At 39.6% G+C, this 18812-nt stretch overlaps 1 protein-coding gene across 1 annotated transcript; it reads left to right on the top strand.

The window, feature by feature from the left end:
- The first annotated feature begins 546 nt into the window (after positions 1-546).
- Positions 547-6653, top strand: RDH14 (retinol dehydrogenase 14). Its single transcript, XM_003411902.4, has 2 exons — positions 547-1098; positions 5579-6653. The coding sequence occupies exons 1-2, from the start codon at positions 706-708 to the stop codon at positions 6194-6196; spliced, it is 1011 nt and encodes a 336-aa protein (XP_003411950.1). The 5' UTR covers positions 547-705; the 3' UTR covers positions 6197-6653.
- Positions 6654-18812: the final 12159 nt, after the last annotated feature.

The raw sequence follows: 18812 nt of genomic DNA, 5'->3' as shown, positions 1-18812 counted from the left end.
ACCATCACCTGGAAACTTCTTAGAAATGCAAATTCCCAGGTCCCATCCTGTACCTGCTAAATTAAAAACTCTGGCACTGGACCAGACTCTTCTGTAGTTTACAAGCCTCCAGGTGATTCTGATGCAGGCTAAAGTTTGAGAAACACTGTCCATTCCATTTCCAGTTGATTCACGTTGCTAAGTGCTTAGCTTCATCTGTGGAAAAAAAAGGAGGACCATTCCAGACTTCAGTTGGGCAGGTACCATGCTCAAGAGAGTGGAAGTAAACTGAGGTGATTTACAAGTCCCAGGGACTCTTAAAGGAAAACACCTAAAGTAGCCCTGAAAACAGACCTATAAAGAGATTTGTAAATCCAAAGTACTCACTAGGCATTCCCACGGGGAAGGCCACAACTCTGGAACTTCAATTGGTATGAACTCCAGCCGCCCGAAGACTCGCGTTTCGGGCTCAGCCTCCATCGTGAGGCCACTGGCAGGCTACACCGAGGACACCACGACCTGGAGCGCTATACTCGCCCAACCAATCAAAGCAGATGCTTTAGAAAGGGAAACTACAAGTCCCAGCATGCCCCACGCCGCAGCAACAGGGGACGACTGGCCGCGGCCCAGAGTTCTTCGCGTACAGGTGGCAGCCTCAGTTTAGGGAAACCGGCGTCCCCGGGACTCCGGCACAGGGGCTGGTGGGCCCTCAAAACCTAGGCGGCTATGGCAGTGGCTACGGTGGCGGCACTACTGGCCGTACTGGGCGGGGGGCTGTGGCTGGCGGCCCGGCGGTTCGTGGGGTCCAGGGTACAGCTGCTTCAGGGCAGCGGGGACCCCGGCCTCATGCACGGGAAGACCGTGCTGATCACCGGGGCGAACAGCGGCCTGGGCCGCGCCACCGCCGCCGAGCTGCTGCGCCTGGGGGCGCGGGTGATCATGGGCTGCCGCGACCGCACGCGCGCCGAAGAAGCGGCGAGTCAGCTCCGCCGCGAGGTCGGCCAGGCCGAGGACCAGAAGGCAGACCCCGACGCCGGCGGAGCCGGGGAGCTCGTCGTCAAGGAGTTGGATCTCGCCTCCCTGCGCTCCGTGCGCGCCTTCTGTCAGGAGCTGCTCCAGGTGTGGGCGCGGAGAGCCGACTCGGAGAGGATGGAGGGAGAAGGAAAGCGGAAGGGCGGGCTCTGCTGGGCGCGGGGCTGAGCGGGGAAGGGGCGGCCCCAGAGAGGCTGGAGGTGGGACCTTGGAAATAACTGAGCCTGCTGGTAGCAGCACAAGAGCAAATGACTTTGAGGCGCCTTTGGAGTTGCGGCCCTGGGAGATAAACAGAATTTAGAGGGCCTTTTCCCGTCCTATAAGGACGTCGAGAAAAGAATGGGCCCAAGAGGAAAATAATAAGCCAGTTGCTGAAGTATATTTTATTATGAAATGGCTGCCCAGGAGTAGATTCACCAGGTCTCTGAATTGTATTTCCTCTGTCAGAGGTTAGTCTGCATTAAGCCATCTTCTCTTTCACAGAGCCTGTGAGCCTTTGGGGAAGTTGCCAGCCGAGGTCCTGGGGAGGGAACAATCCATTTTTTTGTTGTTGTGCTAGGGTAGGGAGTTCAGCTGAATGCCACCAGTGGACTCATGAACACCGTTCTTAACCAGATCCTGGGCGATTTCCAGTAGAATGGAGCTTGAAAGCTCAGTGGTCATACTTTAAACTGGGACTGCGATAAAAATAGTATCTAGTATTTTTCAAAGGTTTATTATATGCCAGAGCCTGAGCCAAATATTCAGATACTTTAAATGAAATTAAAGTGCCTTGGCTGTTATTATTGTTATCATCACACCCCCACAGTGACCCTAAGAGGTAGAAATTAATATGCCCATTTTACAGCATGAGAAAACTGAGGCATAGGTAGGCTAAGTAACTTACCCATCGTCTTTCTCCAAACCCCTTGCTCTTAACTCTTACGTTTACTCCTTTTGCCTGGGAGTGAGGTGGGAGAACTTCTTGGTACAGATGGTACAGAGTTCACTGGCATGGATGCCCTCTGTTGAGATTGAGGTGGGAGGGATTCTTGCAGAGGTGACTTGCAAGAGGGCATTCAGAAGAGTGAGATTTAAAATGTATTGGCATAAGAAAAGTACATATAGAAAATAGTTTCTTGACTCCAGATTAGAGGTTCCCAAACTTTCTCAGTTTAGGGTACCCTTACCAAAGCCAAACCAAACCCATTACCATTCTGACTCATAGTGACCCTATGAGGACAGCTGCCCCATAGGGTTTCCAAGGCTGTAACTCTTTAAGGAAGCAGACTGCTACATCTTTTCTCCCACTCTAGAGCTGCTGGTTGGTTTGAACTGCTGACCTTTTGGGTAGCAGCCAAGTGCCTAACCACTGCACCACCAGGGCTTCTCTAGGGCACCCTTAGTGACCAGTAATTTTTTCCTTGTGCCCTAAAGCAAAAGAAGTATCTAGCAGTTAATTTATTAAGCAGTTAGTTCCAAACAACTGTCTAAGTATTTATGTCTTAACAACTTAGTAGTTGTTTGAAAAAATAATATACCTAACTGAAAGAAAAATGATCTTTCATTCTTAAATAACCGTAATTACTTACTCACGGGATGTGTGTACCTGTTAGACACTGTGCCAACTTCTCAAACCTTGGAATCAGATGGCATACTGCGACCCTCATTTCCTGTCCCACATCAATTTTTCGCATGGCACTTGTTTTTTGGTGTAGGCATTGCTGAAACCCAGCTCCCCAAAAATGTGACATCACCGGAAGGAGCATAACGCAAACTAATGTAGCTGTGAACTACCTGGAATTGGTAGTTTTTGTGGTGTCAAGCAGAATATCACTGTGTTCCCCTTGAAATTTAAGATATCCAGCAGCACCCTGGGAGTTGGGGCACTTGGTGCACAGTTTGGGAGCTGCAGCGGTGTTTTTTTGTTTGTTTTTTACTGCTGGTATTTCACTATGGAGAACAGAGAGATAAGGAAAATAAGTACTAATATATGAGATGTTGGATGCTTTAGGTTTTCCTACATTCATTAAATGGGGCTGTATCTGTTTCTTATTAGTGATACCTGTACTACTTTAAGGAGCCCTGGTGGTGCAATGGTTAAGCACTAATCTGCTAACCAAAAGGTTGGCGGTTCAGACCCACCCAGTGGCTCCAAGGGAGGACTTAACAATCTGTCCCTGTAAAGATTGCAGCTTGGGAAACCCTACGGGGCAGTTCTGCTCTGTCACATGGGGTACTGTGAGTCGAAATCGACTGGACAGCACCTAACAACAGCAACAAAAACATACTACTTTGGCCACATGGAACAGAACCAATTACATAAGTTGTTGTCTTCTAAGCTTTTTCTAAGCTTTCACCTGGCTCTGAAGTTCAGTGACTATAACCAGAAAGGAAAAAAAGGAAATGTAGACTTCCCACAGGTTGGCATTTTTGGTATTTATGCCATTTATTTCCTTGAATTTTAAAATTAATAAATGATAAAGTCTTCAAATAACACAAGCCCAGCAAAGACTGATGGTTCAGAAATGATTGATTCAGGAAACCCTTCCAAAGGATTAGTGAAAAAGAACACTCCTTTCTTTCCCCCACGGGTGAACTCTTGCCTTTTTTTTGAAGTTGACTATTGGAAAAGCTACAGGTGCTTAGACAGACAGAATGAGAAACAGTTAATCCTCTGACAAGGTAGGCTTTGATAACAGTTGAGAGACTTAACACATTTTTCTTTTCATTTATACTTGGCAGAAGGGCCAGTGAAATTTGAAATTTGACCTCAAATTAATTTGATCGAGGGTCATCACTGTGTCTTCACACCTGGAACATGTTGTGCCTTTCTCTTTCTCTGTCCATCAAGAGAGACAAAAAGGAGCCAGGAAAGGGCTAAAGAAAGCCAATTTACATGATTTAGGGGATGTAAAGACTTCAGGACAGTCTACATTTTAGCACTCTGATCTGGAAAGATGTAAGGGGATATGGTCAAAGTATAAAATTCTACTCTACAGATGTCTTAAGCAGGAGGCCCCTTGAAGCTGGAAAAAGGTTCTTTTCACACAGGGAAAAAAAAGAACTGTGAACTCTAGAGGCAAGATAGAGATTAAAGGTGTTTGTTGATAATCCCGCCTCCATCCCTGTTAGTCTCCTTTGCTGTTATTGTGAGACATAGTATTTGTGATCTACTGGGTTATTTCTGGTATTTTTATATTACCTGTTTAGAAAAATTTTTAAGCTTTCTTTGAATGATTCATGATGTTCTCTCCAATGTTAGTTTGCATCTCTGGCCTTCTCTATTGCTTACGCCAGTTTGAAGGAAATGAGTTAAACAGGCTGCATCCCCATGCTGTCATTTATCCTCAGAGAACAACAGAATAAAGCATTCTTAACTTTGCCCCTAGTGTTGTTACTAATAGCTCTGGAAATAAGCGATGCTGACCTGCAGGGCCTATCTACTGAAAACAGTCGCTTATGGCAACTAGTTCTAAATCGCTGAATGATCTCTCCTTGCTGGTGATGGGAACTATGACGGCCAATAGAAATTGGTTGTTGTCACCCCTCCTCAAGTGGTGCCCAGGGCACACACCCCACCTGCCATGCCTTAGTTACATCTCTGCCACCTGCCTTCTCCTGTATATCAACTCTAGCTCACAGGGGCTCTCTAGCAGTGGTTTGAAAACCCTGATTAGAGAGGCAGAGTGGTTTATTAATTAAAAGAAGAAGCATTAGTATATAAATTTCATCTTCAGACCTTTGTTTTGCCACTTACGAGCTCTGTGACCCTGGGCAAGTAAGTCACCTAAGTTCTATGCTTCGGTTTTCTTATAGGGTTGTTGAAAGTAGTAAATGAGAAAACATGCAAAAAGCACTTAGCACAAGTCCAGACCCCTGTGCAGCATGCAATTTTTTTTTCATTTTTTTCTCAATGTTGACAACTCATAGAGACATTTAATAGAATTTCAGTAGTTTGCCAGGATTTTTTAAAAATCTTAACACAACTGCATTTATTGTGATGTTGATATGATCTGAGTATTTATATGATAACTCTCAAATAGGTATTTTCATAGTTCACCTGAATTTACGGGGAGAATTCTGGAACTAGAGAAGTGTCCCTTCCCCAAATTAACTGTACTTCCATTTTAAGAAAGATCCTGGTATTGATCAGATAGTCAACTTTCTAGTAAAATAAATATCAGAATATATGTATTAGTAACTATTCTTAAGTTATAAAAGCATAAGATCAGAAACAAAGCCTTAGATTCAATATCTAAGTCTCCTACTGGCAGATTGCTGTGGATAAATATCTTTCTGCATATCATTTTAATAAATGAGAAAAAGAGACTGTTGAATTAACGGTCATGAATATCATGAATATTAGGATTTATTTCAGGAACAGCCTGCAAAGGAATCCCTACCCCCACGAATTAAAAGCAAAATTGCTAACGTGCCAGATAGTTCTCATTCATAAGCTAACACCTGAAATTGAAAACTGTTAGCCTTTAGTTGCCTTTTTTATTACAACTTATTTATCATGAACAGAACAAGCAGTTAAAGGCCTGTGTTCATAATTTTGCTGCTCTGTCTTTGACGTTTAAAGGAAGAGCCTAGGCTGGATGTCTTGATCAATAACGCAGGGATCTTCCAGTGCCCTTACATGAAGACCGAAGATGGATTTGAGATGCAGTTTGGAGTGAACCATCTCGGGCACTTCCTGCTCACCAGCCTTCTTCTTGGACTCCTCAAAAGTTCAGCTCCCAGCAGGATTGTGGTAGTATCTTCCAAACTTTATAAATATGGAGACATCAACTTTGAAGACTTGAACTGTGAACAAAGCTATAATAAAAGTTTTTGTTATAGTCGGAGCAAGTTAGCTAACATTCTTTTTACCAGAGAACTAGCCCGCCGCTTAGAAGGCACAAATGTTACTGTCAATGTGTTACATCCTGGTATTGTACGAACTAATCTTGGGAGACACATAAATATTCCACTGCTGGTCAAACCACTGTTCAATTTGGTATCGTGGGCTTTTTTCAAAACTCCATTAGAAGGAGCCCAGACTTCTATTTATTTAGCCTCTTCACCTGAGGTAGAAGGTGTGTCAGGAAAGTACTTTGGGGATTGTAAAGAAGAAGAACTATTGCCCAAAGCTATGGATGAGTCTGTTGCAAGAAAACTCTGGGATATCAGTGAAGTGATGGTTGGCATATTAAAATAGAGACAAGAAGTAAAAGAGAGCCTGTTTATAAAACTGTATGTCAGTCGTATCCATGACCAGGAGTGGTGTGGCGTGACTGCTTGCTACTTGAAAAAACAATTTCAATTTTACAGTAGTATTGCTAAGAGGTACATGTAGATATTCTGAAGTTAATGACAATTATTACTGAACAGTTATTATTTTGGAGGACAAAATTTCAGCAAAGGCATCTCAAAGTATAATGAATAATACAAGTGTAGTATATTTTTTAAATTATAATTGGGCAAGCATGGATTACAGATATAGGAAATTTAGTAACTGAAAAGTGTACCTTGAGAAGTTTTTGACATATCTTTGAGTTTCATGACCAAAATGTTAAATATTGTTACTGTACTGCTGGTTTTTGTGTGGAAATAACATACTTAGTGTGTGCACACAATTCTTCATGTGGAATAAATTTACTGGTGCATATTCTTAATTGTGTATTTCTTTATAAGATATGCTGAATGAAGTCTTCTTCTCACATATCATGGATACTCTTTGGGAGTTTATATATCTAAAGCCTAAATCTGATTGTGTCATTTCCCTGCTTAAAAATTTTGGTGGTTTCCAACTGCCCATAATAGGGGTTTCTTTCTTCAAATTAAGACTTCTACTCCATTGTAGAAGCTGAATGGGTAAAATAAGCCATAGCAATACTATCGGGTTGGCATCCCCCAAGGCTGTTGTTGAAGAAACTTTGCAGAATAGTTCATAAGCCACTTCTATTTAAAGGTTAAGCTCTGTATGCATTTGAGACCACAGGCTTACGTTGCCCTCATATTCTGAGTTGTCCAGTAGAACTTTCTGCAGTGATAGAAATAATTCTATCTATACCGACCAATATGGTAGACACTAGACATATGTGGCTAAAGAGTACTTGAAATTATGGTTAGTTTGATTGAGGAACTGAATTTCTAATTCTGTTTAATGTTAATTTGAATTTAAATAGGCACATGTGGGTAATGGCTTGTATCTTGGACAACACAGCTTTAGTCATTCCATATTATAACTCAGTCTTCACTATAGACAAGTCACCCACTCACTCTCCTCTCTGGGCCTTTGTTTATATTCTTTCACTCTAGAATGCCCTTCTTCCCTTCACTGGTACTACTTACCCTTTAAGGTTCCCCTCAGCTGACTTTTTTCTCCAATCCCTGTAGGCAGAACGAATTCTCTTTCCACTTTGTTTCCATTGACTTTGGCAGCTTTACTAGGAGTTCAGTGTACACATTATTTGCTCACTGGTTCAGTTATACAGTTAGAATAGGAATTCTTCAAGGAAAGGAACTATCTTATTTTCCTCCTAGAACCAAGTACCTGGCACACAGTAAACATTCAGTAAATAATGAATACCAAAACCAACCAAACCAAACCAGTTGCCATCGAGTCAATTCCAACTCATAGCAAACCTATAGGACAGAGTAGAATTGCCCCACAGGGTTTCCAAGGAGTGGCTGGTGGATTTGAACTGCTGACCTTTTGGTTAGCAGCCAAACTCATAACCACTTCACCACCAGGGCTCCAATGAATGAATAGGGTGCGTTAAAATAATTTTTATAGATTTATTATAGGCATTTGTGTTATAGAATCAAAAGCATGTATTTAATACTGTTAATTATTTGTTTTAGCCATCCCCTAATTTTAGGAAAAGGAATTATGACAGTAAAGGATAGACTACACTGATTCTACTCATCAGTTTGGTCTGGGTTAGTCTTTAATTGCTTATCACTTTGCTTATCACTCTGGCGGGAAGGACAATAATATTTAGATCCAGTATTCATTCCCTTCAAGAATGACAAGATGTTGGCAGATCATACAGCAGGTCTGTTAGAGCATTAGGTTGTGAATGGAAGAAACACTTCAATGTGTGTATCATTACAGGTGTGTCATAGCAGGCATAGGTATAGCTACATCATTTTCTTTGAAACATTGTATTTTTTAAAAACCAGTTCTACACAGAGACCTGCAGAACTTGGAAATATGGGCAGGAAATACACCAGAATGCGACCTGGAAAAATGGGAGTTAATAAATCTGTCCTACACCTCAACTTCATTAAAAAAGGAGTGCTTTTCTTTTTTTTTTTCATTTAATATCATCTTTTCTGGCTGCATGTTGATACCTGATGCTTTTCTAGGGTTTTGGGTCTTTTTTAAGAGTTAAGCCTTTCAGAGTACTTGTTTGTGGCACCATAATAAAATAGGATGTATTAATTTATCATGATGAAAAATGAGAAACTCATCTGTAAACACCCACTATTAAGGTAAAATGAGGTGCCATTTAGAAGATGTCCTCCCAACCTGAGTGTTCTGTGGAATCAAGGAGAGGACTAATAGCTATACAGTGTGACGAGTTAGATTTTAAAGATTGTTTAAACCCTCTCCCTCTCTTTTCTCCCTTCTGCTAACACTTCTAACCCTTTCTAAGTAAACAGCAACCCTTACTTTGATACCTACTCTCATCTTCAGCAAAATACTGTTAGAGGGAAACCTGTAATACACAGATTATGGAATAATTGAGCTGGTTCTTGGCTTCATTATCTGAAAAACTGACTTCTTTTGAAGCAAAATGTTCTGAGAAAGGATGAGATTGCTGGGCCCTCTGCCCCAGCTTCACTCAGAGTAGCTATTTATGTAGGGGGGCTCTAAGTAACATTTCATTGGAAAGGGGTTTCAGTGCTGAAAAGCACCGCCACATTGAGTTTCCATAACGGCTGCCCTACTTAATTTGCTGTGTGACCTTGGCAGGTTACTTAACCTCTCTGAGCTTCAGTTTTCTCAACTCTAGCATTTAGAGTTATGAATGCCTACTTTAAAGGATTGCTCTGGGAATAAAAGTGGCAGAGTGAGTAAAATGTTTAACAGAGTGCCTGGTACACATGGGCACTCATCCATCCTCCCTTCCCTGATGCATCTAATTGTTAATAGTAATAGTAACTATAATGGTTGTTATTGTTAGCTGCCACTACATTGGCTCTGAACTCATCGCAACCCCATGTGTTACAGAGTAGAACTGTTCCTAGGTTTTCTTGGCTGTAATCTTTACGGAAGCAGTTTGCCGGGCCTTTCTTCCATGGAGCCACTAGGAGGTTCAAACTGCCAACCTGTAGGTTAGCAGCTGATCGAAAACCGCTTGTTTGCTCCTTCATAATGGCTGGTGAGTACATAGGATGAAAACGTAATTCTAAACCAGGGGTCATTGTAAATATTTAAGGTTTTGTGGGCCACATTGCCTCTTACTTGCTCTTTTTAATTAAATTTATTTTTTAATTATTTTAAAAATGTAAAAACTATCCTTATTCTTGGGACATACTATCGTACTTACACAGCTAGTACAGTCTCCTAAACCCAAGACTAGTTGACAGCATCTGCTTTGTGATTAACTGGGAACAATGTACTTATTTAAGACACCATTTATAGTAGTAGTTCTCATGTATACTACATCTGCTCTTTCTTAATAAGTCTCCTGTTGTTTTTCTATATCATTTCTAATTCTGTATGTATGACTATTTGTTATAGATCCAGGAAACCTAGGGAGTGTATTTTTTTAAATCTATCTCCAGCTATAGATTTTGCTGTGAGGAATAGCAGTTATCTGCCTTCAACTCTTCCCCCAACAAACCTGCTGGGTCTGGCCAGAGATCTGAAAGAACCTAGATTTGAATATTTAATTGATTCCAAATGTCCTAAGAAACACTGAAGAGAGAATGTGTTACTAATCAACCTTCAGGAGCCTGGCCCCCACAGACAGCTTCAGATGTTTCCAAACCTTCTTTGGACAATGGGGAGTTAAAGTAGTTACAGGTTAATGTGGAGGAAGGTAGCTCATTCCTGGAGGAGAGCTAGAGGAGTGCTCTGTTTTTATACAGACAGTAAGGAAGAGTTTTGCTAAGATTGATGTTTAATCAAAGTCCAGAAGAATCACTCTTAACCAACCACCACCCAACAGACATGCTTGTAATAACTGATTCTCTCTCCATTCTTTTTGTAAAACATACTGACTGATGCCCATACCATGGGAATGCTCTAGACTGATAGGTTACCCTTGAGCACACCTCTGGCCCTTCTGCTCCCTCCAGTTCTATTGAATATTTAGGAAGAGTGAGCTGTGTGCCATTCATTTATTCACTTCACGAATACTTACTGAGTACCTGTTATGTATGGAAACCCTGGTGGCGTAGTGGTTAAGCTCTACGGCTGCTAACCAAAGGGTCGGCAGTTCGAGTCCACCAGGTGCTCCTTAGAAACTCAATGGGGCAGTTCTACTCTGTCCCATAGGGTCGCTATGAGTCGGAATCGACGGCACTGGGTTTGGTTTGATTTTTTGGACCTGTTATGTGCCCGTCATTATTCTAGGCTCTTGGGGATAAAGGAGCCAACAGAGAAAACCCAACCAATCCTGTGTGTGTATATACTAGCTGTGCTTGTTATTAATCAAAATCCGAGATATTAATCATAATACAAACCAATGAAATATGAGTACAAAGAGAATTTCTATGAAAAGTAAGCTGAGTGCTTTTAAAAATTTAAAGGCAAATCACTAGAAATTTGCTTTTATAAAGTTTCAAAACAACTATTAAATACTAAAAATAAATATAAAAATCTATATGGAGTCTATTTAGTGCTTTGCATGTGACTTTAAATTTTGACTCCGTTTTAAAGATACAAAAACCCCAAATCATAAACTATACTTCCTAAGTTAGTACAATGGAAGAAAACCGATGTGGAATTCCAAGTGGACCGAACTTTTAAAAGCAACAGAAACAGCAATGGAAATGTTAGCCTTATAAAATAAGCAGATCAGCATGGTGCATGTTTTAATTCAAATAAAAATTTTTGATTGACTCATTTTTATGATGTCCTTTAATCAACTGTTTTTCTGTTAACTAACCAATTCCAAATAAAAGGGCTTCTGTTGTTTAAAATAGAGCTATCACTGACAGATTGGAAGAGTTTCAGTTTGGAGGCATTGATGATACATGTGTTCTGAATAATGAGTTATATTTTTTCCACAGAATTCTAATCTGAATTTGGGGGTGTGTTTTATTTTTTAAAATGCTCCAATAGACTGAACTGATGATTTGATATGTTTGGTCCTGGGGTCTTTTTGCAGTATGTTATTGAGATTTACCAGACTTAATCCTCAATCCTGTGTTTCCTCTTCCTCAGTGAAAGTTCCTACTAACTGTGTTAAATAGGTAAGTTCCTGAATATTCAATAGAGTTATTTACCAGTGTGTCATTTTATCTTGAGAAGTTGCCGTGTTGCATATGAGGTATTCCGGCCTGTTCTGTCCACAGCTGTGGGTTTTAGAGTCTTTAAAAAAACAAAACAACAACAAAAACACCAATTGCTAACTTTATAAATTCTAACTTAAGAAAATACTTACACCTAGTAACTGGCTTTTTTCTGGTATACCCCACTGATCTAGGTGCTTATCCAGCTATTGGTACTAAATCTTTCTAATGGCCCCTTTTTGCTTCCGTGAGAGATGAGGTGATTTGAATTCTGTCAGTAGGGGCTCCCTGTACATAGAGCAATAAGGTGAATGATTAAGTAGCATTTTAAGTTGTAAATAGATTCAAAAGATTTTATCTATGTAGATGTATAGTGTTGGCATTTTAGGTATATCTTAAATTGTTTGCCTGGTTTGAGGAAGTGCTGAGTTCGGAGGAATATATAGCATTGTTAGTTTGTGAAAAAAGCGTAAGCCAGTTTCTGCCACCCAGTCCATGAAAGCACAGGAAATGGGTTCATGTACTAGGTGTTCCAGTCTAAGCATTCTGTTGACAGAAGCAGTTTCTACCCAGGGGTTTTGTGTTAATGTAATCAAACAGAGCTGCAGCCTAGCCATCTCAAGTCCACCCACCTCAGAGTTTATCTTTAGCTCATCTGGAAGAGTTTATTTTAAACATTGAACCTTGTTTGCTGCTGTTGAAATGAAAGTGAGAGAGTTACAAGCTTTCTTCCACTGCCATCTGGCAGATTTACTGATGGATCGGGTTCTTTAATCCATGTAACCCCGCGTGTGGGAGCTATTGTCTTTGTGTTGATCATGCAGCTGCCTTGGCTGAACTTTAAAAAGCTCACACAAAGCTATCAAGAGCCATCCTATAGATAAATGAAGTCAGGGGGTGTTGCAAAAGTCACTGGAGCCTTTTGGAGGAGAGTGGAGAAAGCTCCGCCATATATTTTCATTCTTCTCTGAATGCACATTTTTTACTCTATGGCTCTCTGTGTGACCTGGAAAAGAGGAAGATAACTGTATGTGGATATTTTGGAAGAAATAACTGAAGCTACATAAAAGTGACTATACTTAAATGAGAAAAATATGTGGGGGATTAGAAAGGAAAGGAGCAGCAGATTTTAAGGGTCAACATCTCATTAAAGTAAATGTGAGGATCTAAGAAGTCAAATAAATATGCTCTTCTTACAAGACACCAAGGGCTGAGTAGACTATTTTCACAGGACTCGTCCTGCCGTTTTTCCATCCTACATACAACATAAGGATGGTCAGCGATACACACGTTGCACACCGAATCATTCGCTGTAGCATACTAGGGTATAGCACCACACAGGATCTCATGCAGTGCATTGCACTAAGTAAAGTAATTTCCACCGACTCCAGTGCACAGTTCTGATCCCACACATGCAGTAAGAGTACGTGCACAGTAGGATACGGGAACATAGTATACCTTGCGTACAACTAGTGTTAAGCTTATAGGAACATGGGGAAACAAACAGACCTGAAAATATGTTGGATATGGTCCATTGACATTCAGTTTTCTTTCGTATCTACATTTAGAATGCCCTTTTTATCTTGCGCAGGCTGGAAAGTTAAAAAAAAAAAAAAACCTACATTGCCTACGTTCTGGATGAAAAACATTTCCACCAAACAGACGCCCCTACAGTAAAATTACAAAGCAGAATTGAGTAGAAGGCCTTTTTCCTACTGTTTTTGGCTGTTTTCTGCTGGCCAGAAAGGTCATGGAAACTATTTTGTGTTTGTGTTTCATTTTGTTTTTTAATAGCAAGGAGGAGTTGAGACGAGCACCACGTTTCTCTGTCCACTGGCCTGTTAATGGGCATTGAGAGGAGGTTTCATGAGTGGTGGCACCCTGATCCCAGTTTCCTGATCCCTGGATCATAGCATTGGTGCCGTGAGTTCCAACTCAGCATTTTCAGCAACAGCCTCCAGGTTTCCCACTTTCCTGATTGTGGCAGTAGTAGCTTCCCCTAGCAGGCCGATTCTGTACAATGTCAGAGTCATTCCTGTTACCAAAATCTATTGTGATCTTCCAGGCTTTCACATTATTTTTTAGGCACCTACCTTACTGTGTTGTATTCCTTTCTCCTTAAAGTATCCTATAAAGAAAATAGACCACCAGGATTATTGACCAGAGAGGAGAAACATAAATTTGTAAATATAAGCCACATTGTCCATGACCAAGCCATGCATAGATAAAAGACAGAGACTAAGAAATTGACTATTATGGTTTGAAGGGGAGGGGGGTGGGGTGGGGCAGTGTTTAGCCGGACCCCTGGCCACCAGCAGGACATTTTTTTGGTGAAATCGCTATGGTACAATGTTTGAGCCTTAGCTTAGCAGCCTCGAATATTTGAATTTGTCAAAATATCAGTTGACAATGAGACACCACCAAAGGAACTGGAAGCCCCTTTGGTAGCCATTCTACACAAAGAAATCCATTTGGGGAACCAAATTATAATCAGAATCTTGATCAGTTATCACAGAAGCAGAGCAGAGGAAGTGAATTCTGAGATTGAATATTTGATGGCATGAGCAGTGATATCTGCATTATTAATTGATTCCATAGGCAGAGGATGTATGCTCTGCATATGGCTCTTAACATGGGCCTTGTACTTAAGTGTTCTATTGTTGCTGATGGTATCACCTTCTGAGTAACATATTCTTAAAAAAAAAAAGTTTACTATCAAATATTATTATGTCTGATTCAGGAAACATTTAGTCTCTAAGGTGCACCACAGAGACAGAAGGAACCAAGAGAACTAGCCACAATCAAAGGAACAGATAAGGCTAAAAAAAAAAAAAAAAAGGCTAGAGGAGCACTATTCATAGTGGGCAAAACTCATGGTTGAGAGAATATCTATATGATAATTTCTCTTAATTTCAAATTTCTGGTGAACAGATTAATTTATCACAGCTGTTTTCCATTTAGAGGAAATGTATGCAATAAATAAAAGGCTTCCTTCAGCAGGCAATGTGGTTGATTTTAGGATGACTTGTGATACCTAATCCTTCATAAGTATGTTGTGTAGTGTGAGTAGATTAGAAGGGTATTCGTAACTAAATCCCTGGCTACCCTAGGAATATTTACTCCTATTTGTCTGCTGCAAATAAAACCAGAGAAGTAGAGGTAAGGGTGGAATCAAGGGCTAGATATGACTTGTCAAATACCAGGCCGTGAACTCCTTGAAGGCAGAAATGTGTCTGATTCTTTTCTGCACACCACTAACATGAGACTATCATATATCAGTTATTCATACAATATGAATATCAATTAGTTAATGATCTAAAAGCTAAGAAATATACCACTGTATTGAGGGTCAGGATGGATGACGCTGATTTAGATGGCCTGGAAGATTTTCTCTTCTAACCCTAGAAAATGAATTCAACCTTCCCAGGGAGAAGAGAGCCCTTATAGCTTAAGAAGGTATTGCTGTATTCTCTTGAACACTCTTATACAACATACATGGTAAATATGAAAGAGCCTTGAATAAGTGTGTCATCATTTTTTTTTTCACAACTGTAATCAATGGCAATTGGGAATTAATATGAGGGAAGTTAGAATATCTGCAAAGAAGGCTCACAGACTGAAAAAAAAATTGCATCCTTCCACAATTCCATTGAAAGTTTCTGTATAGTTCAGTCAAATTATTGACTGCTGTTTTCGAGTTCTTTCTGCAAAGACACTTTTGGATTCTAGTAAGCAGCTTGCCTTCTTGTTCCTCATTTACAAATAAGGAATATGGACTTCAGGAGGCTTAAGTGACTTGCCTAAGGATTTGAACATGACGAACTCAGAATTTGAACCAAAACTGTTCAGGCTTTACAGCAGATGGCTTCTTCCATTATGCCAGCATACACTTCTTTTAGTGAACTAAAGTAATTTACATAGAAAAAGTTAATTTTTTTTCCTTAAATGAAAACAATAGTAGATATTTAAGTATCATATTTATAATTATTATTACTTTCAATATCCTCTTTAATATAGAGTAGCCACTCTGTATCCACGGGTTCTGCATCCACAGATTCAACCAATCAGGGATCGAAAATATTTGAAATAAAAAGAAAGTTTCAAAAAGTAAAACTTGAATTTGCCACACTCCAAGAACCACGCCTAATCCACATGAATGAAGGGATGCGTAACATCCCCTGCTGTGGCCTCTCCCACCATTTCACAGACCCTCGTCTCTCTCCAGCACTCATTGTTCAAGGGTTATTTGCCTTGAATCTCCTGTGCTATCTACTTGTGTTGTGCACACTCTTTGTTCTTCTATTTATATAGCATTCACATTGTATTAGGTATTATAAGAACTCTAGAGATGATTTAAAGTATAAGGCAGGACGTGGGTAGGTTATGTGCAAGTACTACACCATTTTATACAAGGGACTTGAACATGAGTGGATTTTGGTATCCGCAGGGGTCCTGGAACCCATGCCCTGCAGATACAGAGGGACAACTGTATTTCCTAGAGTAGGTAATATTTGATATAAAACTATTTCTGCCTGATAGGTAAAGAATGTGTTTTAAAAAAATAGGTTCCCACTGACCACTATATTTAGTTTCTGTATCAACACAAGTTAATTGAAAAGATTTCTGCATAATATCCTCAATTGTAACTTATTCATTAAAAAAAAATTTATTCATTAGAGTAGTTAAATAACACAGTTACTCAATCTAAAGTGTTCGTTTCCTGCCAGAAGGATATATGTTATCTTTCATGGGTTTGGAGAAATTGTACAAACAATGAAGATGTCTGAGTTAAATCATAATACAATGATAAAAAAAAAAAAAAATATTACAGTACTTTATTGTAAATGCATCCATTTCTTTTGAAATGCAAGTTTTAACTTTCCAACATCTGCTGAGAATTCAGAGAGATTAGACACATCCTATTAGTGAAAATCTAGTCATTAAAGACTCCAAATGCTTAGAATGGTTTTCCTACTATGCAATTGAGTACACAACTTAACATATCAACGTTATTTCATTGAATATTTTTTGAAAAATTGAGAGGTAACAGAATCTGTGTGTGTGTGTGTGTTTTCTTTAAAAAAAAAAAATTATTTTTTGAAGGAACTTTGGCTTCCAAAAATGACAGGCCTAGATTATTTAGAACAATCCTTACTAGAGACAACTAAAATTCTGTGGGGACATTGGTGTCTCAGCGTTAGAATACTTGCTTTCCAGGTGGGAGACTTGGATTTGATTCCCAGCCAATGCACCTTATACACAGCCACCATTCCTTCCATTGTTCATGGGGTTGCTGTGAGTTGGGGGCCAATTCGAAGGCAGCTAACAACAACAACAAATAACAAATCTGTGCAAAAATTTTGAAATATGATTTTCTGAAAAACATCAAAGTGCTGAAAAAATGGTGAGGAATTCTCCAATCAAAATCAAGCCAACGTGAAGGTGAGGACCCTAGAAGTTAAGAGAGAATGCAAAATTACTTTTGCCCATAGGGCATTTGTCTCTGTAGAAGAAACAACAATGACCATGACCTTTTGTTTTGACTGTCTAGCACAAGGAGGAGGATAGAAGTGGAAGTCTGCAGAAAATCAGGTGTTTGATAGACACCCACACAGATTCACATTAAGCTGGAATTCTGAAGGACTAGTGACTCAGGGAGGGTGAACAAGAATTAAAGCTGCCACATCTTCAACTCTCCATGGGACAGGGGAGTTGCCTAGACACTGAACAGAAGAGGAACATATAAGAGAAACACGGAAAACCTCTTCCTAGAAGGCTGTAACCTAAATACTGGCCCTTATGCAGAAGTGTAGTCCAAACTGATTTTCTCCAAGGAAACCTAAGGAAGTTCAAATCATCAATTTTATCTAAAATATCAGGGACTGGAGGTACCCTGTATTCTTTGGTGCAAATTGCTAAGAACTTGGCTACTAACTAACTTGGCTACTAAGGGTCGCTATGAGTCGGAAACCACTCAACAACAATGGGTTTGGTTTGGTAACGGGTTTGGCTACTAACTAAAAGGTTGGCAGTTCAAATCTACTCAGAGGCACTTCAACAGAAAGTCTTGGTGACCTACTTCCAAGAGATTGCAGTCACTGAACACCCCACGGAACACAGTTCTGCTCTGACACACATGGCTTGCCGTGATTCAGAGTCAACTTGGTGATTTGGTGGTAGCCTAGATGATTAGCAAAAGAAAACTCATATAATCTTTGGAGGAAGTGCCTTCATAGAAAAGCTTTGTGAATCTCCATAAATATTTTTTTTTCAAGGGCAATGAGTTTTATAATTTTAGCTCTTACATTTAAGGCTTTGAAACATTTTGTGTTAATTTTTGGATATGAAGTCATGTAGAGAGGTCCAGAAACCTGTACAACACTATTTTGCCAGAGTTTTTTGGTCAAAGTAGTCATAGAATCCATTCAGATTTGAGGGGAGAGAGCATCGACCCCCACCTCTCTGTGGGATAAACTTCAAAGAATTTTTAATCGTCTTTAATCTGCTACATATGCATGGGTGGTAAAACAATCCAGCAAAGTAAGGAAATGAGTATCACCAAAGGCAAGAGAAGCTAATAACAAACTATAGGAGGGAGAAAACATTTGTGATCAAAAAGGGACACAGTGTTTTCAAGATGTTGGTAATGTTCTGTCTCTTAACCTGTGTGACTGGCTACACAGGTGCACAGGTACTTTAAATGATTTGTGTATGTGTTATGCTTTTTGATATGGATGTTATTTTTAAAATAAAAAGAGTAAAAAAAAGATGAATTTATAACTCAAGTAAGTTTTCACATGCTTACAGTATAGCTTTAATATTATTAAAATAATCATGCTTGTATTCTAGATATCTTTCTTCTAAAGAAATTACACATGAAGGAAAACCTCATTATTTAGACTTAACTAATTGAGAATGTATAATATTATGTTTGGATATTAAATGAGTTACCATCACGCTCTCTGAAGACAAAGCATATTAAGCAAACACAAGGGCAATGCAGTGTTTCACTTGATCTAGAGAAACAGTTTTCAACAATGTACATAATTAAAAATGGTTAAATTTCGTTTAAATTTTGTCTTCCAAGGAAATATATACATTCGAAACAGGATTTCTAGTTTACAAATCATGGTTCATATTGGCCCTTCTGACTAAATTATGTTTTCTATGGTAATCTACAATCTTGCATAGAATTGCCTAAATTATATTATTCTGAAAATGAAAATCAGATTATTTTTATTAGGAGACACATCAAAATAATTTTGGAATCACAGATATTGCAGTCTCTGTCTCTAAAATTTATAATCTGTCTGCGTTTATATCCCCAAATTCTTGATCTTTCAAAATACCATGTTGTATGC

This window comes from Loxodonta africana, chromosome 12 (assembly GCF_030014295.1).
Source record: "Loxodonta africana isolate mLoxAfr1 chromosome 12, mLoxAfr1.hap2, whole genome shotgun sequence".
NCBI lineage: Eukaryota > Metazoa > Chordata > Mammalia > Proboscidea > Elephantidae > Loxodonta > Loxodonta africana.
This window is presented reverse-complemented; position numbering and strand designations above follow the sequence as displayed.